Genomic DNA, 27,194 nt, shown 5'->3' with positions numbered 1-27,194 from the left:
AGAAATCTTGTGAGCAAAATGAAATTTCTCATCAACAAATAAAGCATTCCATCGTCGGCTTACACGAAAACCCACCGACAGCCCATGGCCCTCCGTTACTCCGGGGCCCGCACGAAACAACAACCCAAAATAAGGTAATGCATCCGTGTCGAATTTACCTCACCCCCCTTACGAATTAATGGAAAGTCTAAAAATGTGGTTCCAGCGTTATCCTTAAAGGCAATTAAAGTTGGCGAACCCGTTCCATACTCGCGTGGGCCCCTGTTGGTTTTATCAGTGGGCGGCCGTTGGTTTTTCACGTTGCGTGGGGACGTGTAATTAATAATTGATAAGGTTCGGTGATAACTCAATGGATGGATTATTTTATAATTATTAAAGAGGGACTTCATTATCTTCAAGTATTAATTCTAATACATTAGAATTATTCATGGTAATGATAATTAAGCAAATCTTAAAGTGCTAATGCGAGAGCAAGAATGAGACCAAAAAGCTACAATCGTGGAGGAATCCAATCAATCATTCACAGGGGCCTTCATCATTCTCCCTCGTCGCCCTTTCAAGCTTGAGATCATTCTCTCCTCCTTTCCGCCTTAATAAACAACTCTCTTTGCGATTCGGACTGTCCGCGTGATCGCACGCGCAAGCTCGTCTAAATCCAATAAAAAGAAATCTTCGAAAGAATCTAAATCTGTTTGTCGTCAAGATTTCTCAGATCCAGCTCACAGTCTGTCCTCTGTTCAATAATTAAGTAACACACTGTGCTCTCTCTCTCTCTCTCTCTTGCTTGCTGTTTCTTCTCCGCTGCGGCATTGCCATGGTGTCTCTCTTCCAAGATCAGTTTTTTAATCGTAAAAGAGCGATCTTTTTTTGTTTTGTTTCTTGGGCGTGAATGATCTTCGCCATTGTTGGTCGATTTGAAGCTTGAGAACGTCAAAAAGGAGCGGTTTTTTTTTTTGTTGACGTTGTGTTCGGTGGAGGAGGAGGAGGAGGAGCAATGGCGGACGAGAGGCCGCCTTTCCTCACTGACGAACTCTCGAAGCGCACCGTCATCTTCGGGCTCCACATGTGGGTCATCATCGGCATTGGCGTCGGCGCCGCCTTCGTCTTCCTCCTCTTCTTCCTCTCCCTCTGGCTCGCCTCGCGGCGCAGCAGCGCCGCGGCGGCGCCCGCCCACAGCCGCCTCAAAGCGACGCACCGCTCCGCCTCCGCCTCCTCCCCCAGCGTCTCCAAGGAAATCCAAGAAATTCGCGTCGACCCCAAACCGCCTCCGCCCCAGGACTCCGACAACCCGGCAGCGCCGCTCGAGCGGCAGTCCCTGCTCCTGCCGGAGGCAGCCGCGCAACAGAGGATCCACATTGAGCTCGGGAAGGACCACCGAATCGCCTACCCGGAGCACCACCTCGGCGGATCCTCCCACTGCAGCGGCGAGAGCCGGTCGGCGGAGCAGGCGGCGATGCCGGCCCCCGAGGTGTCGCACTTGGGTTGGGGGCACTGGTACACTCTCAAGGAGCTCCAGGCGGCCACCGACATGTTCGCCGACGAGAATGTGATCGGAGAAGGTGGTTACGGCATCGTCTACCACGGCATCTTGGAAGATCAAACAGAGGTTGCCGTCAAGAACTTGCTTAACAACAGGTACTAATCTCTTCTTCCTTTTAACTCATCAAGTATTTGGGATCGAGTAGACTACATGAATCATTTGTGTTAACAATTCTCGATTTTATATGGTTTGTCTATATACAACATTGCTTTGCTTACAACTATTTGCGAGTTCCAACTATTTGAGATCGACTACATGACTCGTTTATGTGTTAACAATTCTCCATTTTGTATGGTTTATCCATGTACAACTTTGCTCACAACTATTTGGGATCGACTACATGAATCATTTGTGTTAACAATTCTCAATTTTATATGGTTTGTCTATATACAACATTGCTTTGCTTACAACTATTTGCGAGTTCCAACTATTTGAGATCGACTACAAGACTCGTTTATGTGTTAACAATTCTCCATTTTGTATGGTTTATCCATGTACAACATTGCTTACAACTATTTGGGATCGACTACATGAATCGTTTGTGTTAACAATTCTCGATTTTATATGGTTTGTCTATATACAACATTGCTTTGCTTACAACTATTTGCGAGTTCCAACTATTTGAGATCGACTACAAGACTCGTTTATGTGTTAACAATTCTCCATTTTGTATGGTTTATCCATGTACAACATTGCTCACAACTATTTGGGATCGACTACATGAATCATTTGTGTTAACAACTATTTGTATATGCTTTGTGTGTTATGCTAAGAAGAATTGATCTATTTGGTCGATATATTAAACATGTTGTTCTCAGGGGCCAAGCTGAGAGGGAGTTCAAGGTGGAAGTAGAAGCAATTGGGCGTGTTCGCCACAAGAACTTGGTCAGACTTTTGGGTTATTGCGCGGAAGGTGCTCATAGGTATCACGGTTTTCCCTTTCATACTCTCGAGTCCTTGGTTCATTACGAGGCATCACAAGAATTTAGTTTGTTATGCTATGATTTGTTTTGGCTACTTAGGATGCTTGTCTATGAGTATGTTAACAATGGGAACTTGGAGCAGTGGCTTCACGGGGACATCGAACCTTGTAGCCCCCTCACTTGGGAGATACGAATGAACATTGCACTCAGAACAGCGAAAGGGTAATTCGAAAGACCCGTGTGTTGTTAGTCGAAGTGTTGTTTGATCCTAGTTTGATTGTTGGAAGTTTTATTAAGAAACCATGTTGAGAATTGATGTTCTTGTAGGATAATGTACTTGCACGAGGGACTCGAACCAAAGGTAGTCCACAGGGACATAAAGTCAAGCAACATTTTGCTCGATAAGCAGTGGAATCCTAAAGTTTCAGATTTTGGACTCGCCAAGCTCTTGGGGTCGGAGCGGAGTTATGTGACAACACGAGTCATGGGAACATTTGGGTTGGTTTTGTGTTCATAATGATAGTGTTTGAGCTTTATAACATGTAATTCTAATATCCAAGTTCGATATTTCGAGCATAGTGTTGATAACCTATTTTCGTTTTGCAGATATGTGGCTCCTGAATATGCTAGCACTGGTATGCTGAATGAAAGAAGTGATGTTTATAGTTTTGGAATTCTTATCATGGAGATTATTTCTGGGCGAAATCCAGTTGACTACAACCGAGCACCGGGAGAGGTTAGTAGTGAGTTTTCAGCATAACTGATACCATCCAATTGCGCATAATCTAAACTCAAACTGTTTCAGGTTAACCTGGTCGAATGGATTAAGACAATGGTCACCAATCGAAAGACTGAAGAGGTATTGGACCCCAAGTTACCAGAGAAACCTTCGTCGAGAGCCTTAAAGAAAACTCTTTTAGTAGCACTTCGATGCGTAGACCCTGATGCGCAAAAGAGGCCTAAGATTGGGCATGTGATACACATGCTTGAAGTCGATGATTTCCCCTATAGAGATGTAAGTTTAATACAAATCTTTGAAATCAACATACTTCATTTTGGACTAATTTGTAGTCGGAATTTAGTTTTTGTTATCGTGTGATAGTTAATGCATATGTGTAGTTCAACATCTTACATGATTGTAGTTTCTCATATGAACATGTGTTATACTCTCGAAGGTGTGCAAACTATAGTAGACGTACAAGCGGGCATTAACCATATTTATCGATCGATCGTATGCAATCTCCAAAAGTGATAATCTTAATCTACATCTTCTTTCAGGACCGCCAAGCCGGGAGAACTCACCCGCAAGAGAGAGCTCGATTGTTAGACAGGACAATGGCTGAATCCGGTGATAGTAGCGGCTATGAGAGCAATACAAGTATCACGAGGAGTAATAGATATCGGGAAAAGGTAAGAAATCTAGCTTCTACTCCAAATCTATAGTAGATGGAGATCTTCATTCAGAGCTTGTATCAAAGTGTTGTATAGTATCTTTTCGATGGATTGCTAGTTATGCTGTGTTCCCCGTATTAAACTTGTTAGCAAATCTTTTCGTCTATTTTTTCGCCCTGCAATTCGTCTTGTATATGATTCTAGAAAAGTCAGGTTAAATTGAATCAATATTAAGATAGTCTAAACTTTTGAAGAGCTCAATCCATAATGTAGCATGTAAATGAAAAATCCAAGAACCCTACAAAATCTAAAAGAAGAATATGGTTTACCAAATTACTATTTCTACTTTGTATGCAAATGCATTATACTCTAGAGAGGCTTCAACTTCACTGGGGCAAAGGAGAGGTAGTCTTAACAGCAAATCAAGAAACCAACAACAAAGCTAACCAAACAGCTATGTTCTTACAGTGACTAAGATATGTTTATGTTTTATAGAAAGACATCATGTAGTAGAAGACTAGCGAACAACAATGCATGTTTCTGTCCCTACTTCCATGTTTCCCTATCTCCTCCTCTTGTTTATGATTGTTCTCCTTTTTCTACTAATGCGTGCCACAGGGTATCCGATACTGGCTCCTCGGCAACTATAATTAATAAAAACACAAAGCAACCCCTGCAATTCATTCCAACTTCTTCCTTCAATGCAGTAGAAGATTAGCAAAGAACAATCCCTACCTCCTCCTCATTCATGCTCTTTTTCCTTTTTCTATTATCGCAAACGGTATCCAATACCGGCCATTATGACTATAACATCATGTGTTTAAGCATAGTGGTTTTGTAGATTCTTCTTCAATGAAAACACAAAGCAACCCTGCAACTCATTCTAACTTCTTCCTTCAATGAAAGTTATACTTAAGGTGATGCTCTACACACATGTTATAACACTACATGAGCTAGCATTGATTGAACATTTTTGGTAAAGCAATGATCGATGACATTTATATTTGGTCTAATCTTTTAGAATTAACAATCTATTGCTAAACAAGGAAAAGATCATAACATACCAGGCGTGTAAGAGAAAATTCTTGGAGATGTAGATCTCCAACACTTGCAGCTTCCTCATTCACATCGCAGAACCTCCGGGAAAGTTTTATCCAACCCAAAAGACAGCGCATTCGAATTAAGGTCAAAGAGGGCGCTTCGAGATGCAAGCGTTTCAAACGATGACGGGCTGCTAGCTTTAAAAATCCAAGTTTTGGACAAATAATTCGAAGAGTCAACCTGCGGAGATTTGGTGCCGCGATTTCAATGGAGCAATTCCATTGATATAGTGCCTTTAATGTTAGTTCTTCCAAAACAGGACAGCACGAGAGCAGCCTTGCCAGGTTCGTGGCCGAAATTTCTGCAAATTCAACTATTAAGGAAAGCGTCTTGAGATTGCTGAGGATGATACGTTTTGGATATCAGTGTAGATCGGAGCTGGATGCAGATCCAGCTCCACGAGCGATGGCCAATCGAACAGAATGCCGAATAAGGGAAGGTAATCTTGACGAAAGGAGAACTGGTGGAAAGTCACATCTCGGGCGCCGTGAGATTTGGCGTAGATAAAGCAAGTCGCGGACGAGGGTTCCTCCGGCTTCGAGTTCTATTTTGAAGAGGCGTAGATGAGAAATAGAGCAAGAGCCGCTGCGGGAGGCGAGGAAGTGGTCGATGGCGTTGGCGCTTGAATGGTCGACGGAGAAGAAAACAATGGCCGGGACGGATGCCCAGAGGCGACGCCATCGGCGGGAAAGGAGGGAGGTGCGGATGGAGTCGAGGGTGGGGAGGAAGGAGAGGATGTGGTAGAGAAGGCCATCGGGGAGACTGCTGATGTAGTCTTCTTCCCTTCCGACTGCTCAAGCAGTCTTCGCCTTCCGCCGGGAAATTAAAGGACAAAATAAAATAATTTGAATGCAAAGAAATTAAAATAACGCTTCTCCAAAAAAGATAAATTGATGTAATGCTTTTCCATAAAAGATATTGGAGTAATGCTTTTTTCCCTAGAATAGTAAAATTTGGTATGTAATAAAAATGATATTTTTAAAATAAAAAATGAAATGAATGAATTCTTCCAATGTAAAAACTTGGAGTTTCAGAAATTTGACAGAAAATAATCTTAATATATCAAATTATAACAATTAACAATAATTATTCTATGTAGATCCAATGGCTATAAAAAAGGTGAACAACTCCTGAACCAGTCAAGTAACTCCTATTAGATACATCTTGACAGTATATTAAAGCAAAAAAAGTATATTTCTTTTATCAACAATGCTATATATGTACCTTTACCGGATTTCTGTGACAATCTTTTCTAGATGGACATGAAAATTCTGGTTGCCCAGCTAAGGATGTCGACAGCTTTAGGTTGCTGGTCTGTTCGATACTGGGTAGAGATGAAGAAACACCAGAGTTTTGAGGAGAAATGGTAAGATTCACATCCGATGCACTAAATTCTCCATTGGGTGACTTGGCTTGCTTGTTTCAAGCATGGACTCATCAAAATTTGACAGCAATTTTAACTGATGGTTGAGAGACGCTATCGTTTTTCGGCACCCAGCAAGCTTTTCGGCATTCAGCACAATCCCCTTATCCTGTTGACATAGCAAGAATGCTGAAGAAATTCTCTAAGAAGAGCAGAGAACATAATTGGTGCAATCATGCAATTTTTAGAATAAGATACAAGCAATCCTATTGAACTGAACAAATTATGATGAAGCAACTGCACTACCTGTCTAACTATTGGCTTCTCATTAGAGGTTGCAGATGAATAGAATTTAGTTGTTTGCTGCTTGATCTGGAGTTGGTTCTCCAATATGTTGTATTTTGATGCATGATTTGTGGATGCTGCCTTCTCATCTTCCATTTGCTTTTCTAAGGTGCCCAGCTTCTCATGGAGGTTCCTGACTTCTTTACGTGCTAACTCAAGTTGCAAAATCAACTCGCTTCTCTTTGCCCCTGCGGCCTCTAACTCAGCTGTGAGTGCTGAGGCCAATGCCCTCTGCTTCTCAACATTATCTTCTAGCATATTCACCTTCTCCTGTAAAATGACTAGTTCTAGATCTTTGGAAGAAAGTCGATGCTCCAGTTCTTTGTTCCTTACATTTGTCGATTCCGTAGTTTCATACTTGATCAAAAGTCCGGCGGAAAATGCCTTTTCCTCCTCGAGTTTCCTTTCAATTAGGCCAACCTTCTCGTGTAGTTTACAAAGCTCCAAATTTGTTGATTCAAGCTCACATTCCAATTCCTCTTTCTTTTGTTTCAATACATCTATTTTCCAACACCTAGATGCTAGTTCCGCAGACAATTTTTTCTCTTCTTCCACAACTTCTTCCAACAATCTAACCTTTCCCCTCAGTTCTACAATTTCAGCAAATGCTGACTCAAGCTGAAGTTGCATTTCATTCCTCTTTGCTTCTGTTGCCTCCATATTTTGGCACCGCACACTCAATTTGGAAGATAATTTCTTCTCTTCATCAAAGTCTTTATCTAATAAGGTTATTCTTTCACATAACTTGTGGTTTTCTGTATGTGCCAATTCAAGCTGAAGTTCCAGTTCATTTTTCTTACCTTCGGCTGCCTCTAATTCTAATTCAAACACATATTTCTCTCGATTAATCAAATTGAGCTGCCTTTGCAACTCAACTATCTTACCTTCAGCTGCCGTCAGTTGCATACATGTATCCTTCAGCTGATTGTTTGTTATAGCTAAAGACCTTTCCATTTCAACTTTCTCAGAGTTCATCTTCTCAATCGTCTTCTCCTCCAACTCAGTTATATGTGAATGAACATCTTCAAGTTCGTTTCGTGAAGAGTGCTTTCTAGTAACAGTACAATCTGAATCAGCATCATTATCGGGGCTGTAACTTCCATGGTCAACCTCTGGCAATGCAACGAGTCGTTCCATCTCAAGGAAGTCATCCATTAGGCCAATTTCTACAGCTGTGTTAAGACTTCTTGGACTATCCTTTTCCTTTTTGAACTGATCAAATTCAGATATTAGAGCTGATGCCCATGAATCTGAACAACTTTGCTCATGATCTAAATTTAACAGCCTCTCTCCTGCATCTGATTGGCTATCAGTGACAGACTCAACATACTGCGAGGTAGAAATGAACTTGTGCTCATTAGCTGATGACAATTTACGTGCTGCAGCTCGTAACTTATGGCACTCAGCTTCAACTCTTGCCAGTTTCTTTATGCAGTCCAAATGTTGTTTACTACTTGTTTCTGCTGTTCTGGTGCTCAATTCCAATTCTAGTGTTCTCATGTGGAGACTCTCAGTGAGGGTAGCAAGATGAGCCTCAAGGGCAGAATTTTCCTTCTTGAGGTTTTCGATTTCTGAGCAAAGATCATGGTCAAAGGAGGTTGAAGTTTCAACTTTAGCTTCCATCTGAGCTTGCAACTCAATAAGCTTAAGCTCAAGCTCTGATTTTTCAAATTCCCATTCATGAGTTTTCCTGAGGATGGCATCTTGGACTTTCTGCGCTTGCTCTTCCCTAGTCAGCCGAAGCTGCCTGACACATTCCTTCAGGGCAGCATTGAGATGAGTAGCTTTATCTTCAAGGGATGAACTCTTTTTTAATGCATCTTCAAGCCGCTGTCTCAAAATTGAAGCTTCCTTTTCAGCATTTTCCCAACCTGGCAAGCAAGAAGAAGAAGCAAGCTTACCATCAATCAATCCACAAATTTGTCTATCAAACAGCAGACAACTGCGAGCAGGCTTCAAACATATCTAATTATTTGCATTCAGATACTAACGTAATGAGACGTTTAGATGGGTAAGATACCTAAAACAGCTTCTTCTGCAACTTTAGCATGCTGCTTGACCAATTCTTCTTTGGCACTAATGTTCAAAAGGGCAGCAGACAGCTTATCATTCAAAATTTTTGTAGTCTCATCAACTTCGTGATCAACATCCTTTGAGGAAACCTCTGGCAATTGAGCATGTTTCGGGGAGCCAATCGAGGAAGTCCTTGTCGCCTCCTATTAAACAAATAAAGAAAATCAATTATTGGTTAAGGCATGAATAGTTATTTTCCTCACATTAATTTGGTTATCTTGAGAAAGACTCATGATCTAGCTAATGGACCACTGAACTTTGGCTACCAAGAGATTTATGGAAGCGTCATACTCTTGAGTGTGACACCTCAATCAAGATATCCATGTGGATTGTGGATAATCATTTTTATGTACAGGAAAAACCTTGAAATTCATGATAGACTTTTTCTTCATGCATAAAAAGAACATAAATTCTTATTTATTATTAGGAAGATGGCATAAACTTGTTAGGTTTTAAGAGCCAGAGTTGTTGATATACTTGTAACTCAATCTATTTGACTGGATAAATTGAGCTTGGTCTCTTTCTTTTTTCCCCCTCAAAAAGATCGTTTCTTTTATGCATGCTTGATCTGTGTTCTTCCAATCTATTAACTTTGAACACTCTCACAGATAGCAACAGCAACAAGGGCAAGGCATGGAACAAACCTGTTCACCAGAGTACCGCTCTGAAGATACCGAATCTGAGCTCTCGGTTTCACAGCCGCCCTTTTCCGATGACTTCCGTTTCCAGATCCAACTGCGGCGGTCCATCTCGCAACTTCAACCCTCCAATTTGCGTATCAGATCACCACTACCAAGCTCCCAAGCGGTTAGCCGCCCCTTCAGCTAAAACAAAAGATACTCCAAAATCCATGAACTGGAATCTTATAAGCGACAACGTGTGCTAGGGCATTCGACAATCAAACCGATAGCAATTAGACCAAAGAAACGACGGAAAGACCAAAAGGGGGGAAAATCAAAATCCTAACGAAAATCTCAGCTTCTGACACAGTATCCGCCGATAAAGGCGATTTCTTGATCGCCGACATTTCGAACTCACGATCGCTCCTTTTGGGGAGAAATCGAAGTTTTTGATGATCCGGGCTTCACATTACACACAAAAACAAGATATTTGATTTCAGGAACTGAATCTTGACGACAGAAAGGGCTGCTTCTCTACCTGATCGATCGACGAGAAGACGGTGGAAGAGAAGAGGCAGATCGAATCAAAGCCGATCATCGGCATCAAACGCGTCGGATTTCCTCTCCAGAAAGAGAGTAATTCCCGCCCAAGAACGGAGGAGGAAGGCGCTATATGTTGGTAATAAATAGGGTAATTTTGAAAATGACCCATTTTAATAATTTTATTTTTACTATCAAAATACTCACTCTTAAATTTTAAAATTTTATTTTATGTAATAAAATTATATGATAATTTTGTATTGTGAAAAATGTATATATGACAAAATATATTCAAACTTTTATTTAATCAAGATATCGCAAAATATTCTATAAATATATAAATTAAAAACACACACATATATATAATTTTAAATATATCCCTATAATTAAAAACACAAAAATTTCCACAATAATAACAACAATATCAATTGTTAAAAAATAGGTTCGATTAATTATTATTAAAACTCAAATATAAAAAATACATTTATGAAGAAATACTATAAGTTATTTTAGAGAGTGTTGATTTATAATAGTACCAATTAAATTCATAGAATGTATATGTAAATTTGATCAATGAATTTACATATTTACTAATAAAAAAAGAAAATTCATATGCTTATTTACACAATTAATAGTTTATGTGATCCTCATTACAAATAAATTATAGATTATGCATAAGTTGTTATTCATTGAATGTGACATATGCCTAATTGTGTCCCAAAACAAATATATACTTTTAAAATTTAGAGAAAAAGGTGGAAGGCGAAACAGTTGCATCTTTAATTTACTTGTTGATAATAAAATACTAATTCCACTCCATTCAATCATTGATTCATCTGTTACAATTATTTTATTTTGGTGTGTCTTTTCAAACTCTTGGGCCTTTATGTCCTAAATTATCAAATTATTCATGTTTCTTTATTATAATTGTGAATTGTAAGTTTATATTGACTATGAAATGCCTACATTATTACTACATTTTAATATTTATTATATTTTATGTGTTTATTAAAAAATGATTTTATGATGTGATTGCCTTCTCTTGGATCTAAATTGTCACTATAACTATAAGAAGGGCCACATAATTATACATCTAAAACCATAGGACCACTTTTTTTTTTATTTTGCACCTCAATCATCATCTTGCAACCCATTTCTTAATTATTGGGGTGGCACTAACTCTGGTGCCATCTTCTCCTTTTTTTTCCCTCAAATTATTTTATTAGAATTCAAAGAAAATATTTTTTTTTTCACAACTTAGAACACAAGCGAAAACAAGAGCTTGTGACCCTGCAGATGTAATACAATAGTAAAACACTTAGAGAAATAAATAAGAGAATTAGAATTTAAATCCTAGTGAAAATGAATATTCTGAAGGTCAACCTCTAAGTATATATAAACTGTGTTCTAGATTTACTCAATAGACAAACTAGGAGGGAAGACCGTTTACCTCTAAACTTAATCGGAAATTTGAGGAAGAAGTTGTTGTCCCTTCAGCATATTGTATCAACTCCATGAATTCCAACAATGCAAGTCTTCTATCAACTGGGCATGCCATGAAAATCTTCACTTTGTCCTTGTTTTGTACTTAGTAGTAGACATTTGAAGTATCTTCATTTCAAGGAAACCAATCTTTCTCAGAAATACCATTTGATCTTTGCCAAACATACTTGGTGTCTCATTAACTGGTGTTTCTTCAGATACATCTTCGACAACATGTTCAAACTTGTTGGAACTGATAGCTCCATATTTCTGCTACAAATATACAGGTAGCATAGCACTGCTGCAATTAGCTTGTTACAGTCTAATGGGTTAATCTTGTTATTAATCAATTGGTGTTCTTGGTTTGCTAATGGCACATTGTTTTTCAAACATTACTTCTCCACACTATCACTGATTACTTCGTACTCACCATCAGAAAACGAATTGACTGAATATGAACATGTACAACATGAGATATATTTGAAAATAACTTTGTTGTACATTTAAACATTATGAAACAAGAAAGCTAAACCAAACAATTTTAGGACATCAGATATTAACATGTGCCCTGATGTGCTTATCGATATGCATGGGATTACATATAAAAGATGTGCAGCATGTGGTTATCTTGTATGTGGGTGGTTCCTTGAAAATGATATGTTCATGATTATATCAGCTCATCTAGATGTTTTGCAGAACCATATTGGTTAATCACAAATAAACTTTCTGCTAGGCTTGTTGGCTTTTTTGGCTGGGCAAACAAAAGAGTAAGGCAAAGAACAAACTGAAAAGTGCAACAAAAAAGCACAGATAGATCAACCACTGGTTACAGAGAAGTGACAATGATTTTTGACAGCATGCAGGTGAAATCAAAGATGGCAAATCATGATGAAAGGAAGCATAGAATAGGCGAGCCAATTTAGATTCAATCTAATGACTTACCTGAGTGGTCGACAAGTCTTGGGCGATCAATCAAGTCATGAGAAGGAGAAGGTTTACTTCAACTAACCTATTTATTTCATTTCCCTTCCATTTCCTCCCATTCAAATAGACACAATACTAGTTAACGCACAAAAAGTGCTAAATTTTAGTAGAGATATTGTCTTGCATAGAGCATAAACTTTGTGTAGCTGACTCTAACTAGTTGGGATTAATTAAACTTGAAGCTGATGACTATTATATTTTGGTACGAGTTAGAGATAGACCATTAGGGGTAATAATATAGCAACAATTTATTGCTGTAAGCAAATTACAAATCCGCAAGGAATAGAGATAAACAAGGGGGAACACTATTGCAATTTACCTTAATACTACACTGTTGTTTCCCTACAGTTTGATGCTTCCAAGGGTGTGAGGATTACTATCTCATCTTCTTGCTCAACCAATTGCAAGTTCTAGAGGCGAATGTTGTGCTGAAAAGCCCTAAAAACTGAACTGAAGCCTAAAAAGAAACAAATTTGGTTTAGATTGCAGTAGAACTTGGGCTAAGAACTCCAACTGTGCATTTTAAATTGTTGAAATTCCAATTAATAATAAAAATGAAGATTTTTTCTTTTGCTATCGCAACTCGTCTGCTGAAGCAATGTATTTGCTCGAATTCCAAATCCAAGGAAAAGCCAAAACAAGGAACCCTAATCCAAAGAGAATAAATCGTCCAGATAGAGAGAGTGTGAATGTCTACCCGGCCTTGAAGTCAGAGCTGAGGCAGCGCCGGCGATCGCTGAGAGCTCCGAAGCCGACGGAATGCAAGTGAAGACGGCGATCGTAACTCACTAAAAGAGAGGGCAATGTGGGACCGAGCAGGAGCCACCAGCAAAAACTAATAACGAAGCAGGTACACCCGTTGGTAAATGAAGCGAGAGTTACCTTTGGCTCTAGCCGCAAGCCTTGGGCAACCCGGTATAGAACCGACCCAGTTTGTGGGATCCGATGCTTCGCTCGAGCCGGCTTTTTATTAATGGACGGTAGACAGCCAGTTATATATGACGTCAATGGCATTAATGATGTCATCTGTGACAGATTGCTCTTATTAGTTTGATATATATCCTGTTTCCTGATTGTTATAATATAGGAAATCCCCCTCCATAAATCAGTCACGATGGGTTACAAATTAGAAGCCCTCATCGGGTGCTCGTCTCTCTCTCTCTCTCTCTCTCTCTCTCTCCGCTCCTTGTCCATGGCGATCCGGTGGCCGCGCGCCCTCACGGCCGTCGTTGCTCCCCGTGGTGACACCTTTCTCCTCCTCGTTGCCGTCCTCTCCATCGTATCTCTTCTCACACACGAACTCTCTCGCCACTCCGCCCTCGCCGCCGACTTTGAGGGATTCGATTCCGACGAACTCGACGAGGCAGAAGAGGTAACTTACCACGATGACCTCCCGCTATCTGGTTCCGCCCCCGCCTCCGGCCACCTTTCTCTCGAAATCCGCCTCCCCGGAGACCCACCACGGGCCCCCGCCCACTCCCAACCCCCCGCCTACCTCGGATGCTTGGGACGAGGATGAGTTCGAGGGCATACCCGTTTCCGTCCCGTCTCCTGATCAGACCGCTGCCCCCGAAGGGGAGCTCACTTCCCCTTCTGTTCCCTCGCCTTCTCCGCCGCCACCATCCATCAGATCGTACACCACCGAGATCGTCTGCGTCAGCTTCCTGATATGCTTCTTAATCAATTACTTCACTGGGAAGCGCGAGAACGAGACCATCGCTCTCGCCTGGGCCACCAAGTTTGCCACCAAAGACTCCATATTTGAGAAGAACTTCAGCCTCTTAGGCATCGGAGACGGTAAGGACGCTCCTCTCCTGTTGAAGGAGGGGCAGGACGTGTTCAAGTTCTATGCCAGCGGCCGGAGATACTGCCAGAGTTTGCTAGCCACGATGGAAATGCGGAGCCGGCATGACCTGATCTCGAGGGCGATTGATTTGGTACTTTCCAATAAGGATGTGATCACTTTTGAGGTAGCGATGAATGAGGAATCGATGGATCACGTCGTCCTGGCAGTAGCAAGGAGGAAGCTGGCTAAAAATATGCACAAGGAAGAGAGGGACCTGCAAAGGTATGCAAATCCAGGGATGAACCCACCATCTGGAAGGAAGTGGGTGGCAGATGAGCTGCTAGTGGTCACGGAATCAAAAGAAGTCGCCGGAGATCTGATAACTGATGCCGTTCTGGATCAGGTTTGTTTTTTCTATACTATATTTGGTGCTTTTGTATAATATGCCTGTGGTCTTCACCTTTTGCAGGAAATTATTCAAGCACATAATTTCTGTTTGCAACTTTGAAGCATTCTCAAATTTCGTTAACTATTGGAACTTAAAACCACTTCATGTGATGATATTGTTAGTTGTTAGCTCTTATAGCCTTGATAAATCTCCTCAATAGACTGAAATAGTTGTAAGTGTTGATCATGTACATAACTAGCTACTAGCAAATTCTTCATGATTATCCTGATCAATCATTTTAACTTCCTTTTTTGCAACTTTAGCTGATTCTTAATGTTTGTAATTTCCTTTGAATTTTCATCTGTGATTTGTTTCTTTCATTACAAACGTGTGAATAAAGGTAGATAATGAAGATATGTCCCCTCTGTGATCATATACATTTTCTAATAGTTTAGGCTTTAGGGCTTTCAGAATGTTGTGGTGTTTTACAGCATATTACAGTTAGTCTCTTAACTGTTATAGAACTGGCTTCTGATCGTAGTAGCGAACATGGCCAGAGGAAGTTGAGTTTGAATTAGGTCAAATGGGTTCATCGGAATCGCAACTAGTTCGGCTAAAGCCAACATGTAAGTGAGATGATTGCCAATGTACCCGAGTTGTTTAGGGGTTCAGTTGAATGCCTGAATGGTTATGATAGACAGTGGAGCTTGGTTGGAATTGTTTTATCTCGCTTGTGGGTTCGAGTGTGTGTTACAATCTGAAGCGAAGTCGGAGTGTTCAAATTGGAGAAAACTGCCCTTCTAACTGCTCTTTTAGAGAAAAATGATCATTTGCTCAGAAAATTCAGGATGGTTAACCATGATGATAATCTAAATGTGCATATGATGTTTTTTCCTTAAATAAATGAAGTAACTGGTAGACCTTTACTTGATGATTCTTATAGTGGTTCGAATTTATATAATCTTTGATCTTTGTTTGTTTTTGAAAACAACGGCATCTCTTTCTGCACTTCAGGTCTTTGGTGAGAAGGCATTTGAGAAGTTTGGGAAATGGTTCATCTCTATGCATTTCTCAGATCAACGTCCAGGGTCTCACAAGAAGACACTCACGTTCAAATTTGCACTTCCAGATGCCAATAGCATGTCGGACATGACGCGATTAGTTGCTCTTGTACCATATTACATCGACTTAATTGGTCGGTACAAGCTAAGTTCTCATGTAAGTGAAGTTAGTTCATTTTGATCGGTTAAATCAACGATGATTGCAAATTTGAGTGTTTCTCTTGTTCCACAGGCCCGTTCCAAAACTGAAGCAGTCAGAGCAAAGGTCGCCCAAGAGGTGTACAAAGAACTCCTCGGCTTGAGACAGGAAGCCATCCAGAAAAAGAAAGCAGAAAAGAAAGAGGCTGAAACCAAACTCAGTGCTGAGGCACTTCGCAAGAAAGATGAGAAGGACCGTGCTCGGCAACTGAAGAAGTCAATGCCTAAAGTCAAGATGCTTCGATCTCACTAGAACCTCTAGTCTTGTAGTTTCATCTATGTTGGTGATGCTAGCCAAATTGTCCTCTACCATTTCTGAGCACAAACAGGATCTGTGAGAATTTAGTAGTGAAACATTCTAGTGGTACTCATCAAAGAGGACCAGCTACTGGATCTTCAAGTTCCTGCTCAACAGATTAATTATTAGTGACTTAAGGTAAGTATGGGTACCCCTTTTTTGTTTTTGGAACTGATACATTAATATTTAGACTAAAACCCATAGCATTCCATATCTTTTTACAATGGTATCTGCTGTCTCTTGGATTCCTAAATGTAATTTTGTTGTTTTATGATTGTGCTGTGATCAATATGTTGCTAAGCTACTCAACTAGTTTCCACTATACTCTTCATGGGAAATAAATGAGCAGAAGAAGTCATGTTCATTGAAGTCATTGTGATGTTAAGAATGGTTTATTTGTTTCCTAAGTTGGCTCCTCTAGATTTCATTGTTTCTCTCTACATATAAAATAAAGCAAAATAATGACCATTTCTGTAACTACATGAACTATTCAAGTCACATGAATAGAGAAATGGAAGAAAATGACTAGCATCAAACACTCTAAAAATGATAAAGAAGATGAAATACATTTATCACAAAATAAAGCCTAGTACAAACACGATCTGATATTATGGATAAATAGGCTTACTAAAATTGCATTGTCAGATTTTTCGATAAATGAGAATCTGTTCAAGTTTCAAACTGAAGAAGAGGACTGATACTGCTTATCCATACACGTTACGAACATAACATCTTAAGGAAATTTTCCATAATTTGGTTTTGACTCTTAAGAAATTTACCACAAACACCATATTCGATCAAGTCACTTTCATATGTGATGCTAGGTGGGGCATTTTAAGCACCTCCATGGCGATTCAGAAGTAAACCGCGATACAGGGCAGCAAGGTGGATGAGCACAATCACCAGTACTAAGAAATCATCGATAAAACCAACAAAACCGTAGATCCCTGCACAAAGAGCACACATTTAGTTGTTTGAGATGGCACATACCGTTGAGAATTATATTTGGAGGAGTTAAGTCAATGCAACTTACGTTCCGATAAAATGTCCCGGGGGCTCGCAACATAACCAATACTCAGTAATATCTACAAATGCAAGTCACATTAGATGCACTGACTAAATCAAACTATATATACTTGTATCACATTAATAGAAGGTTTTACAAAGCTTAAATAGCACAGCACGAGTTTAGTTAGTTTTTATATCTCAAAATATGCCACATTCATTTGTGAGTTTCTAGATTAATGATCAAAGTATATGATTGGATGAAGTGAGCAAGTCAACTCATACTTAATGACGCTAAATTTAGGACTGGACCAGCAACTTCTATACACCTCCTGCGACATAAGCTGAGACTACTAGCATTCTGTGACCCAACATGTGTAATCGACATGTATTCTTGGTATTTCAACGATGTCGGATGCATCAAGAAACTTGTTATGTCAATTAGACATTCAGATAATATCGCAATACATTTGGAATCTTCATGAATGCATACTGCTGACATTGCTAAGATACACAAGTATGATCTCTAAAAATATGCTACTTGCTCTTAGTATCTAGATAGCACGGTTATAAAACCTTGAGATAATAGCCAGTTTATGTAGTGATCTGCACACCATCCATTTGATCATTGATGAACTTACCGACAAGGCTGTTCGTGCTCTGAAGACGAAGGGAAGTGCTCTCTGAGGATCCCTAAATTCTCTGAATAACCTTCTTATGAAGAATGGAACATCCTGAAACCTCTTCAAAATTGAACTTTTTTAGATTCTTAGCACTCATGAATGATCAAAAAGATATGTCTACTATATATCCATACACACACAAATTAAAAAGGAATATTTAAGACAATGCCATGTGCTGATGCTTCAAGCTGTCATCACTTTTTATGCAACTTATTCTTTCAAAATCAAAATTATAAGAGTGCCCTTTAGTTTTCATATAATACAATATGTTTTTAGTCTCTTTTATCTAAGATATTTGTTAAAGTTATTTAGGCATAGTTTATATATCATTATTAGATTCCTTGTATTAATTATATGGCAATTTCAATTATTTGAAATGAATATTGTTTTAAAATCTTTTATTTAAAGGGATAAGAATTGGAAGGATAGCAGATGGTTATAAAATTTTCTGGAAAATAACTCTAAGAAGCCACTTATCAGAATAATTGATTTACATAAAATGTTAACAAGACTGATTAATTGCTTAACAAGATGTTGTTAAAGCCAGAAACATAAGAGGAGATTCATAAGGAGGAGGAGGAGGATCACCACTTCTTTTTTCTTTCTATTTTTAGATGAGGTGCTCCACTTGAATAGTGTTTCATTATGTTACTGGACAATGATGAATATCTAGCAGGCATCTATGATGGTGATGGACAAGAAGTCTGCGATGGTGTCTAAAGCTCAACATACCTGAATAAGACTTGGGTTTCTGCCAAACTGGCGATTGTAATTCTCAATTCTCTGAAGTACTTCATAAGCTTCCCGGTCATGGTCCTCATTCATTGTCGATGCAGGTATAAGCAGAGTTATAGCACGACGGCATAGGGGGCACTTGCATGGCTGAAGCACAAATCCAGAATTCCAGGCCCTCAGAATACAATTCCCTAAGAAGACAAAATTCCAGATCTTAAGAATACAATTTTGAAATCCCGTTATTAGGCAAGTAATCTCATTTCCTTTCTGTTCAGAAGTATCACAAATGACTTTGTGATCATTTCTCACAATCTAAAGTTGATCAATTAACTCGGTAGGTTTGAACATCGAGGTCGAAATGTTTAACCCCAATTTAATGACAGTATCTACTAGGCATTATAAATCAATAGAAGAGTCGAAAGGTTTATTGGGTTCAGGAATCTGAAAGAAGAGTCAGATTAAACAAAATCTGATGAAATCAAATCAAAAGGGATTCTCAATCGAATCAAAGCCCGGACTATCAATCAACGTAATCAAAGGCAACGAAATCGACGAGCTGAAAACCTAAATGCACGAATCGGACCTCCCCCCGATCTATCAAAGCAAAAATGGAACTCACCGCAGAACCAGTGCGAGCAGTTGGCTTGGCAGGGGAGCCGAACCCGCTCGTGGCAGACGCAGCACTCTTCGCCGGACGGCGGCACGTCCATGGCTTCCCCCGGCGTTCCCTCCCTCCGCTCCCTGGTCAATCCCTAGGTTGCAAGCGCAGCAACTGGAGTGGAGAGGATCTCCCGAAGCCCCTCCCCTCGATCGAAGCGCTCACCGGCAGCAGATCAACGCCTGCTCTCGTTTACTTTTGCGAAGACCTCGCCATTCTCGTTTCATTTAAACATAAAATAAGGAGACTTTGAGAAGACCGAGTGGAATTTATAAGTAGCAACTTGTCGGAAAATCCCCTGAACTTTTAACATTGGCAAAAGTCTCCTTTATTTTCGTCATAATTAAAAGAGAAAAAAAAATTCAAAATATGTCTCATTATAATTATAAAAATGTCATTAAATAAGGTAATAAATAGCATTTGCAATAAATTTGATATTTAATTATATATATAATTATTATTTTAAAATTTAGTAATAAATATATAATAATTATAATACCTATTGAGATTAAAATATTTTATTTATTGGGAATTTTTATTTTTATATTTACTATCAAGTAAATATATAAAGAGATTTTTAATCATATTTAAATTGATATAATTTATAATCGCTTCATTAACTTCGTTTTAAGTTTCTAGAGGGTTCGACAGTTTAATTTTGGTATTGTATTATGCAACTCAGTCCGATAGTATTACATATTTAAACTGTTTTTAATTTTTTTTTTAAAAAAAGACCTAGTTATAATTTAAAAAATGCATACACCTTTTTGCAAAAGGAAAAAAATTCAAAAAGATCTAGTTACACAGTTTGTTATATCGTTATGTGATGTCAGGCATTGTGTCAATATATTTTTATATTATCTAATAAATTATTCAACATTTATTATTATTACTAAACTCTCAGAACCCTCTGCATCTATGATATCCATTATGGTACCAAAATAGCTCCAACTTATTATTATTTTTTAGAATTTAGAAAAAAAATAAGTACAAAAATAAAAAGGGCGTTTAAAATAGACGTCCTTTTAAAAAAAAACAAATAAATGTAATTTTATCTCAAAAATATCTCTCGATGTTGTAGCAACTGTTAGTAATTAGTATAACGGTATTTAGAATTTTAGAATGAATTTAAGATTTTCATAGTGAAAATGGTACCAAATTATTATTACAACTTATGTTGATACAACATGTAAAAATTATCAAAAAAATTATTAATTTTGATAAATTTAAATAATTTTAATTAAATTAATAAATAATATTTTAATATAATATTATTTAATTTTAAATTTTAAATTTATCTTAAAAATATTATAATAGCTAATAACTTTTATATAATATAAATTTTAAATTTATTTTAAATATGTTATAATTAATATGTAGTAGCTATTGGGTAATAGTTATCTATCGCTGTTATAATAATATTGAATCAAAGAATATTTACAAGATAAAATTATTAAAAAAAATATCTATTCGACTTTAATTAAAAATGAGACGTCGAACCGTATGAATTATAAATTATCTCTATTTCTTTCGGATTGAATTGATTTATTAGATTTTTCACGATATTAACTAATATTTTATCTCTTGATCTTGAAAACAAAATTGAGTAAACACAGATTTATTTCATCAAATGATGCCCAAATTCTAATATTTTAATTGTTTTTTTAAATTTCTTTTATGGACCGCTATTTATTTTTCCTATATATATTTTTCTAGCCCTCGATGCGGATTCGCTTCGGCGTGCCGCGTCTTCGCCTCGTTCTAGATTTGGCAGTCGAAAAGGGCGATTTCTTCTTCTTCTTCTTCTTCTTCTTTCTTGTTTATTGTTCTTCGGCAATTGTTTCTCGCCTCTTCGTCTCCTCTCGATCGACGCTCTGCGTGGATGCGCGCAGATCTTGGGCTTATAGGCCGGCTGGCTGTGGATGAGCAACCGGGCGAAGCTTCCGGAGCAATGGAAGAAGCGCCGACCCCGGCGGGGTCCTCGCAGATCTTCGCAGACAACCTTAAGGGCTTCATACTTGCCGTCGCCTCCAGCGCTTTTATCGGCGCCAGCTTCATCATCAAGAAAAAGGGCCTCAAGCGCGCCGGCGCCTCCGGCTCCCGTGCTGGTATACGATCTGCCATTCTCCTACTCTTCCTCTCCTTCCCTTGCCCTAGCGTTTCCCAGAGGTAATCGAATAAAGGAGTCTGTTTTTTTTTTTTTTTTTGGTTCTTTAAGGCGTAGGTGGGTATGGATATTTGCTGGAACCTCTATGGTGGATCGGGATGGTCACCAGTAAGCTCCCTTTCCTTCAATGAATCTCATCTTTCTTTTTTTAATTTATCTATCAGAAAAAATTTCCTTTTTTCCAGTGATAATAGGTGAAATTGCGAATTTTGTTGCATACATCTTTGCCCCAGCTGTTCTTGTTACACCACTGGGTGCGTTGAGCATCATTGTGAGGTAAGAGTTGCCAAAATTTGAAGATCGAGGGGGCACATATTTTAATCAATGGTAGGACATATTTTTCATTCTGAGAAATGGTGGATGCAGTGCCGTTTTGGCCCATTTCATTTTGAAAGAGCGATTGCAGAGGATGGGTGTCTTGGGTTGCGTGCTCTGCATTGTGGGTTCGACAGTCATTGTGCTCCATGCCCCAGAGGAAAAGACGCCGAGTTCTGTTGAGCAAATTTGGGAATTGGCAACCCAGCCTGGTATTCTGTAATGATCATTATGTGATTGATATATTGTATATATAATTTAGATGCCCTTGCGATTCAATCTACCTGCTAGATTTTCATCTAAATGCGTATCTGATCCATGATATGTTGCTTGTTTTCCCAGCCTTTCTATTGTATACAGCATCTGCAGTTGCAGTATCGCTGGTGCTCATGTTGTATTGTGCTCCACGATTCGGGCAAACAAACATAATGGTTTACTTGGGTATTTGCTCTGCCATTGGATCTCTGACGGTAATGATTCTATGATGATTGTACTGTTTTTTTTCTTCTTTGCTTTGCTTTATTTAAATTCATTAGCTGTGCAGGTGATGAGTATTAAGGCCATAGGAATAGCAATCAAGCTCACGTTAGATGGCATCAGCCAAGCTAGTTACTTCCAGACATGGGTATTCGCTATGCTGGCAATCTCCTGCATTGTAATTCAATTGAATTACCTGAACAAGGTTGGTAATTGAAGCAAATAAAATAAAATAAAAAATCCAGCAGCAATACATCATTTTCAACTATTTTGTTTATTTGTTATTAGACTACTCTTATATGTATGTCTATCAAATAATGGTTGTCTCAATGTGTGGGTTGCTTTCAATGCTACACCAAATTAATCATTAACGCTTCTATTTCAAATCTGAAGATTCACTACTGCTTGATCTCACTCTGTTTGTTCTTTTAATATGCATGTTATATGCACTACAATATGTATGGTATCTGTGTACGAAGTATATTATGATCATACATGATCAAGTTAGGTTTCTATCTTTTGTTTGTTTCACTATGCATCTGTGTTGGAAGTAAATTATGATCATACACGATCAAGGTAGGTTTCTATCTATTCTTTTTAGTATGGTATCTATATAGGAAGTAAATTAAGATCATACAAAATCAAGGTTGGTTTCTATCTTTTCTTTGTTTTAGCATTTTATAATTATCTTCTTCCATTTTATCAAAATATTTTCATCTTTTTGTACTCTAAGCTTGATACACAGTGGCTTTTCTATTCCTAACATGTGGTCCAGCTTAGGGTTACTTGAGTATTTTGCTAGATCAAGGTAGTTTGTTTTTCTTATGACCAGAAATAGCAATCAGGGGTGACTTCAGGATTAGATTATTATATAAGAAAAATTATGGGCTTTCATTTTAAACAAATTCAAATATGTTTGATGGAAGACCCCATTTGTTTGATTATAGTTATTCCCCAGAGAAGCTGCAAGCAACTCAAACTGAAACTGAAAACTTATATATTCATGCTAAAAAACTGCAACTTGTGTATTTGGTATATTTCCTAGACAAAAGATAGACAATCTAAGTAAATAGAAATAAATTACTGTGATTTGTCTCCATAATTTGGAAGACTTAGAAGAAAACTCTCAAACTTGTGCCAAGTGTTTTGTGATTAAATTCTCCAAGAGCTTCTTCTTGTTGGCAATGCATTTGAGTTGCGTGTGACTTGCTTAATCAATATTTTCTTGTGGAAGGTCTATTAATCATTCAAATACATGAATTGGTTCCAAACTATTCTATTTGAGTAGTATACATTCGGCCCATTTAGCTATAATTCTCTACTACTGTTTAAGAAGAATGATTTAACCTCTAGCATAATGAGTTGCTGGTTAGATCTAGGTCTTGATCATCTGAAGCTAAAACTCACTGACACATTTGTATAATCTCTAGATAACATTAGAGGTGAAGACATTCAGTTCAGTCGTGTTTTGTTTGAATGAATTTTCATGTTTTGTTTGAATTTCCCTCCTCTTTTGTTGCTTCCAGATAGTTTTTGATGTTTCAAGGTGGTTCTGACAGTTTTAAATTTGTTAGAAAATTTTCAGTTGATTATATTTGCTCTGTTTTAAGGAGGTCCTATCTGCAGGGTGATCTTAGCTGTTACCGATCAATCTCTTATTAATTTCAAATAGAAAAGTTTGGTCATATTGTTCAGGCACGAATGACAATCAGGTCAAGGTTTGCACTTGAAACAGATCTTTCAGTAATACACAGATTAAACTTTCCTCGATATGCACTTTTGTTTGGTGCAGTTGCTTTGTAGCACATGATTTGAGCAAAAGAAGTCTTCCGCACACACACACACATAGAATAGCAATACTGGAAGTCTTGAGAAAATATCACAATGCTTCTTAAAGAAGCTTTTGGGTTCTACACAGAAACGGAGCCTTGCGACCAACGCTTTAACTAAATTTAGTTTATGAGCCTCCAAAAATGCTTCTACATTATGTCCTACCTGAAAAATTAATTACTCTCTTCTAAGTCAGATATGGATGTCAACTACTAGAAAGAGTTCTAAGGGCAATTTGCCATTTTCTCTTGTTGGGAATGGACATTGGAACTTGTACCAAAAGGTTCAAATTCATGAAATTCAATTGATGTTCCAACTTAAAATATAGGAATTTATTGTCTTTGTTGTGCTTTATTGTATGAGTTCTGAAAATAAATTAGTTTCCATTAATGTATTAGTATATATTGCATTTTCAATTTGTTTTCAAGGTATTTATTTATCTCTCAAATCCTAGCTTTTTTATTAGTCTCCATTATAATATATTTTTCTTCCTTAAGCTGTTACTCTGTTTTTATTTTTGTCCGTGCAGGCATTAGATACTTTTAACACTGCTGTTGTCTCTCCGGTCTACTATGCCATGTTCACAATTCTGACTATATTAGCAAGTGCCATCATGTTCAAGGTACTAAATACAGAGAGCTGGTTATCTTTCATGGTGTTGTTTCTCTGTTGAGGTTTGCCTAGTGCTGACTTCTTTGCAAATCCAGGACTGGTCTGGGCAGAGCGCAAGCAATATCACATCTGAGATTTGTGGGCTTATTACGGTAATTTCTGGTACCACAGTGTTACATTCTACGAGAGATCCGGATCCTCCTTCCTCAGGTAAACTGACTTCAGATTGTATAGTATTATTATTATTTTTTCATTAGGCTAACGGTTTTTCTAGCTCAAGAGTATTGAAATTACTGCTTATATTTGATAATTTCTGTCTATATACTGTCAATACCATTTTACATGATGCCCATTTGTACAAAATCTCCCAGAGCATTTTGAGTTAGTTAAAATCATGATAAGGAAAATAGTCTTAAAATTTCATGATGCATTGTGTTTGAGTGTGGGCTTTGTGCTTTACATGTTGGGTTTCGTTTGGCACTTGTTTTGAAAACACTGAGCTAGTTTTCAATGATATTAGTGACTTCCAAGTTCTAGATTTGCGACGATTGAAGGAATAGTGAATTTTAAGATCTAGATTTGTGATGATGAAGCATTCCTTTTTTTTTAGTTACATCTTTCACTTGCTTCATCTCTATTGATACTGTGCTTTCATCCATGGCATTGAAGTCTGAATTTTATGAAGCATTCCGCTCAATCTTTCCTTCAACAAATTTCCCATGCCTTCATCATGGAACATCACATGTCTAACCTCGCAGATCTATACACGCCGCTTTCTCCCAAAATATTTTGGCAAGTCCAAGGAAACGGTGAACTGGGAAAATTCAAGAATGACGATCTGCTGTCTGGGGAATTTGTTGCCATGGTGCGCCAGGACTATTTCATTTAGGCACGCAAAGCAACCACCTAATTTTCAACCGCAACGTTGCGATGCCAACCTGCAAAACACTATAATTTCATGGTGGATATTGGAGATTGCCCCGAACTAAGTTTTCGAGTATTGCCATGAATTGTCCATGTTTTTTCGTCGTAGGATACAATTCGCAGGAGCCATTTAGGTTTTGGCTGTTGATTTAGTTATTTATTTATAGCTTTGAGCTAACCATGGACGTGAGAAGAATGGTGAGTGATCGCAAGGCTTATTGTGTAATTTCCTGTACAGTTCAAATTCGTTAACTTTGTTTCTCAAGGGAGTTGTTAACTAATTTCCTACTGGTTTTTCTTAATGCTAAGATTCTTGTAATGTATTCAAGATTCAAAATATTGAGGATGATTAAGCATATTGATTAAGACCATGAGATTGTCATTACAACTTGACACAAAGATCAATCCATTTTGTGCGTGTGTTTTTATTCCATTTAAAAATTTGTATCCCCTCCTCTCTTGGCTATGTCTTGATAGTAGTTGTAATCATAATCACTATAATTTGTTAAAATATCTCGTGGTTAATTTTAGTTAATTTATTTTATATTATAATAATTTTGATCATAATTATTAAATAATGATTTTGATAAGTTAAAATGATTTTATCCAAGATATAATAATTATGTCCATAATTACTATAATCATATTAAAGTGGTTTTAATTGAGTTAATACTTTTTTGAGTAATTTTAATTGAGTTAGGATAATATTGAAATAAAAATACTTTTAGGATAAAATTGATATTTTTTTTTTTTGTTTAAATGAGACGCCCTATTCATATAATAATAAAAATAATATTTTTTTTTTTTCATTTATTATTAAATTATAACATATTTATCATCAAAAATCTATTTCTAAAAAGTCTTTTTTTTTAAAAAAAAAAAGTGAGAGACAAGAAAAGCGGCGGCTCTTTCACTCTCTCTTTATCTCCTCGGCCATGTCCCTCCACCTTTCTCCACCTCAATCTCCGCCATCCCTCTCCCTTCCTCCATGGCTCCCTCCCCAAGATCCCACCTCTCTACTCTCCGTCGCCGCCTCCGGCCCCGCCCTCCGCCTTCACCGTCAGGGCCATGAAGACCTTGCAGGGCCGCGTGGTCTGCGCCACCAACGACAAGACCGTGGCGGTGGAAGTCATCCGCCTCGCACCCCACCCCAAGTACAAGCGTCGGGTCCGCAAGAAGAAGAAGTACCAGGCCCACGACCCCGAGAACCAGTTCAAGGTCGGCGACTACGTCCAGCTCGAGAAGTCGCGCCCCATTAGCAAGACCAAGACCTTCGTCGCCATCCCCGTCACCGCCCGCAACGCGCCCAAGTCGGTCCAGCCTGTGCCTCTCGATCTCGATCTACCTCCTCCGCAGTCTCAGGGCCAGAGCTAACGGGGATTCCCCGAAACCATTCGATTGATGCGCCAAGTCAAGGTTTCAATAGACTCGTCTTGTTCCCTTTTCCTATTGTTCTCTTTACCTGAAAATTTATTGTTGTTTAACTGAATTATTGTGTTGCGTCCCCAATGCATGATTGCAAGAATACTCTTGCCATCTCTTGTGGGATCGTTTCCTGTCAAGTTACGTGCTGTGGAATAGGTGAAGATTGTGGTGTGTTATCACTATTAAACTAACGAGAAGCTGCAGATTCATTTCATCATATGTAGTATTCTTGCATCTGAAATACAAGTACTTTTTGTCAGTTGGTTAAT

The 27,194-nt window shown here is 38.3% G+C and overlaps 6 protein-coding genes and 1 pseudogene across 7 annotated transcripts; 4 read left to right on the top strand and 3 right to left on the bottom strand.

Annotated features, from left to right (window-relative positions):
• Positions 1-758: 758 nt before the first annotated feature.
• Positions 759-4,062, top strand: LOC141842065 (putative serine/threonine-protein kinase At1g01540). The gene is made up of 7 exons (XM_074730283.1): positions 759-1,635; positions 2,359-2,463; positions 2,563-2,685; positions 2,791-2,961; positions 3,070-3,199; positions 3,269-3,478; positions 3,742-4,062. Exons 1-7 carry the CDS (start codon positions 995-997, stop codon positions 3,904-3,906), a joined length of 1,545 nt encoding a protein of 514 aa, XP_074586384.1. The 5' UTR covers positions 759-994; the 3' UTR covers positions 3,907-4,062.
• An 830-nt stretch (positions 4,063-4,892) lies between these two features.
• LOC141837081 (F-box/FBD/LRR-repeat protein At1g78750-like) lies at positions 4,893-5,866 on the bottom strand. The gene is made up of 3 exons (XM_074724549.1): positions 5,827-5,866; positions 5,432-5,746; positions 4,893-5,317 (listed from the first exon to the last, which is right to left on the bottom strand). The coding sequence occupies exons 1-3, from the start codon at positions 5,864-5,866 to the stop codon at positions 4,893-4,895; spliced, it is 780 nt and encodes a 259-aa protein (XP_074580650.1).
• Positions 5,867-6,043: 177 nt separating this feature from the next.
• On the bottom strand, positions 6,044-9,993 carry LOC141841002 (uncharacterized; annotated as a pseudogene).
• Positions 9,994-13,533: 3,540 nt separating this feature from the next.
• LOC141841000 (uncharacterized protein At5g49945-like) lies at positions 13,534-16,383 on the top strand. Its single transcript, XM_074729116.1, is given in 4 exon segments — positions 13,534-13,767; positions 13,769-14,552; positions 15,552-15,755; positions 15,831-16,383. Coding segments are annotated over 4 exon segments (1,419 nt in total). The 5' UTR covers positions 13,534-13,555; the 3' UTR covers positions 16,050-16,383.
• Positions 16,384-16,668: 285 nt separating this feature from the next.
• On the bottom strand, positions 16,669-19,388 carry LOC141840972 (uncharacterized). 2 transcript variants are annotated; one of them, XM_074729086.1, is made up of 5 exons: positions 19,137-19,388; positions 18,515-18,708; positions 17,741-17,842; positions 17,128-17,179; positions 16,669-17,041 (listed from the first exon to the last, which is right to left on the bottom strand). In XM_074729086.1, the coding sequence occupies exons 1-5, from the start codon at positions 19,225-19,227 to the stop codon at positions 16,929-16,931; spliced, it is 552 nt and encodes a 183-aa protein (XP_074585187.1). In that variant the 5' UTR covers positions 19,228-19,388; the 3' UTR covers positions 16,669-16,928. The 2 variants fall into 2 exon arrangements, with proteins under 2 accessions (XP_074585187.1, XP_074585188.1); XM_074729087.1 differs by having other exon boundaries at positions 17,741-17,833.
• A 1,535-nt stretch (positions 19,389-20,923) lies between these two features.
• On the top strand, positions 20,924-25,823 carry LOC141841001 (putative magnesium transporter NIPA6). Its single transcript, XM_074729117.1, has 9 exons — positions 20,924-21,283; positions 21,394-21,450; positions 21,528-21,618; positions 21,709-21,869; positions 22,000-22,127; positions 22,202-22,339; positions 24,494-24,586; positions 24,672-24,786; positions 25,335-25,823. The coding sequence occupies exons 1-9, from the start codon at positions 21,058-21,060 to the stop codon at positions 25,463-25,465; spliced, it is 1,140 nt and encodes a 379-aa protein (XP_074585218.1). The 5' UTR covers positions 20,924-21,057; the 3' UTR covers positions 25,466-25,823.
• On the top strand, positions 25,681-27,194 carry LOC141837080 (small ribosomal subunit protein uS17c-like). Its single transcript, XM_074724548.1, has 2 exons — positions 25,681-25,732; positions 26,384-27,194. The coding sequence occupies exons 1-2, from the start codon at positions 25,681-25,683 to the stop codon at positions 26,872-26,874; spliced, it is 543 nt and encodes a 180-aa protein (XP_074580649.1). The 3' UTR covers positions 26,875-27,194.

This window comes from Curcuma longa, chromosome 11 (assembly GCF_044706935.1).
Source record: "Curcuma longa cultivar G26 ecotype Majalengka, Jawa Barat chromosome 11, ITB_CL_G26_1.1, whole genome shotgun sequence".
Taxonomy (NCBI): Eukaryota; Viridiplantae; Streptophyta; class Magnoliopsida; order Zingiberales; family Zingiberaceae; genus Curcuma; species Curcuma longa.
This window is presented reverse-complemented; position numbering and strand designations above follow the sequence as displayed.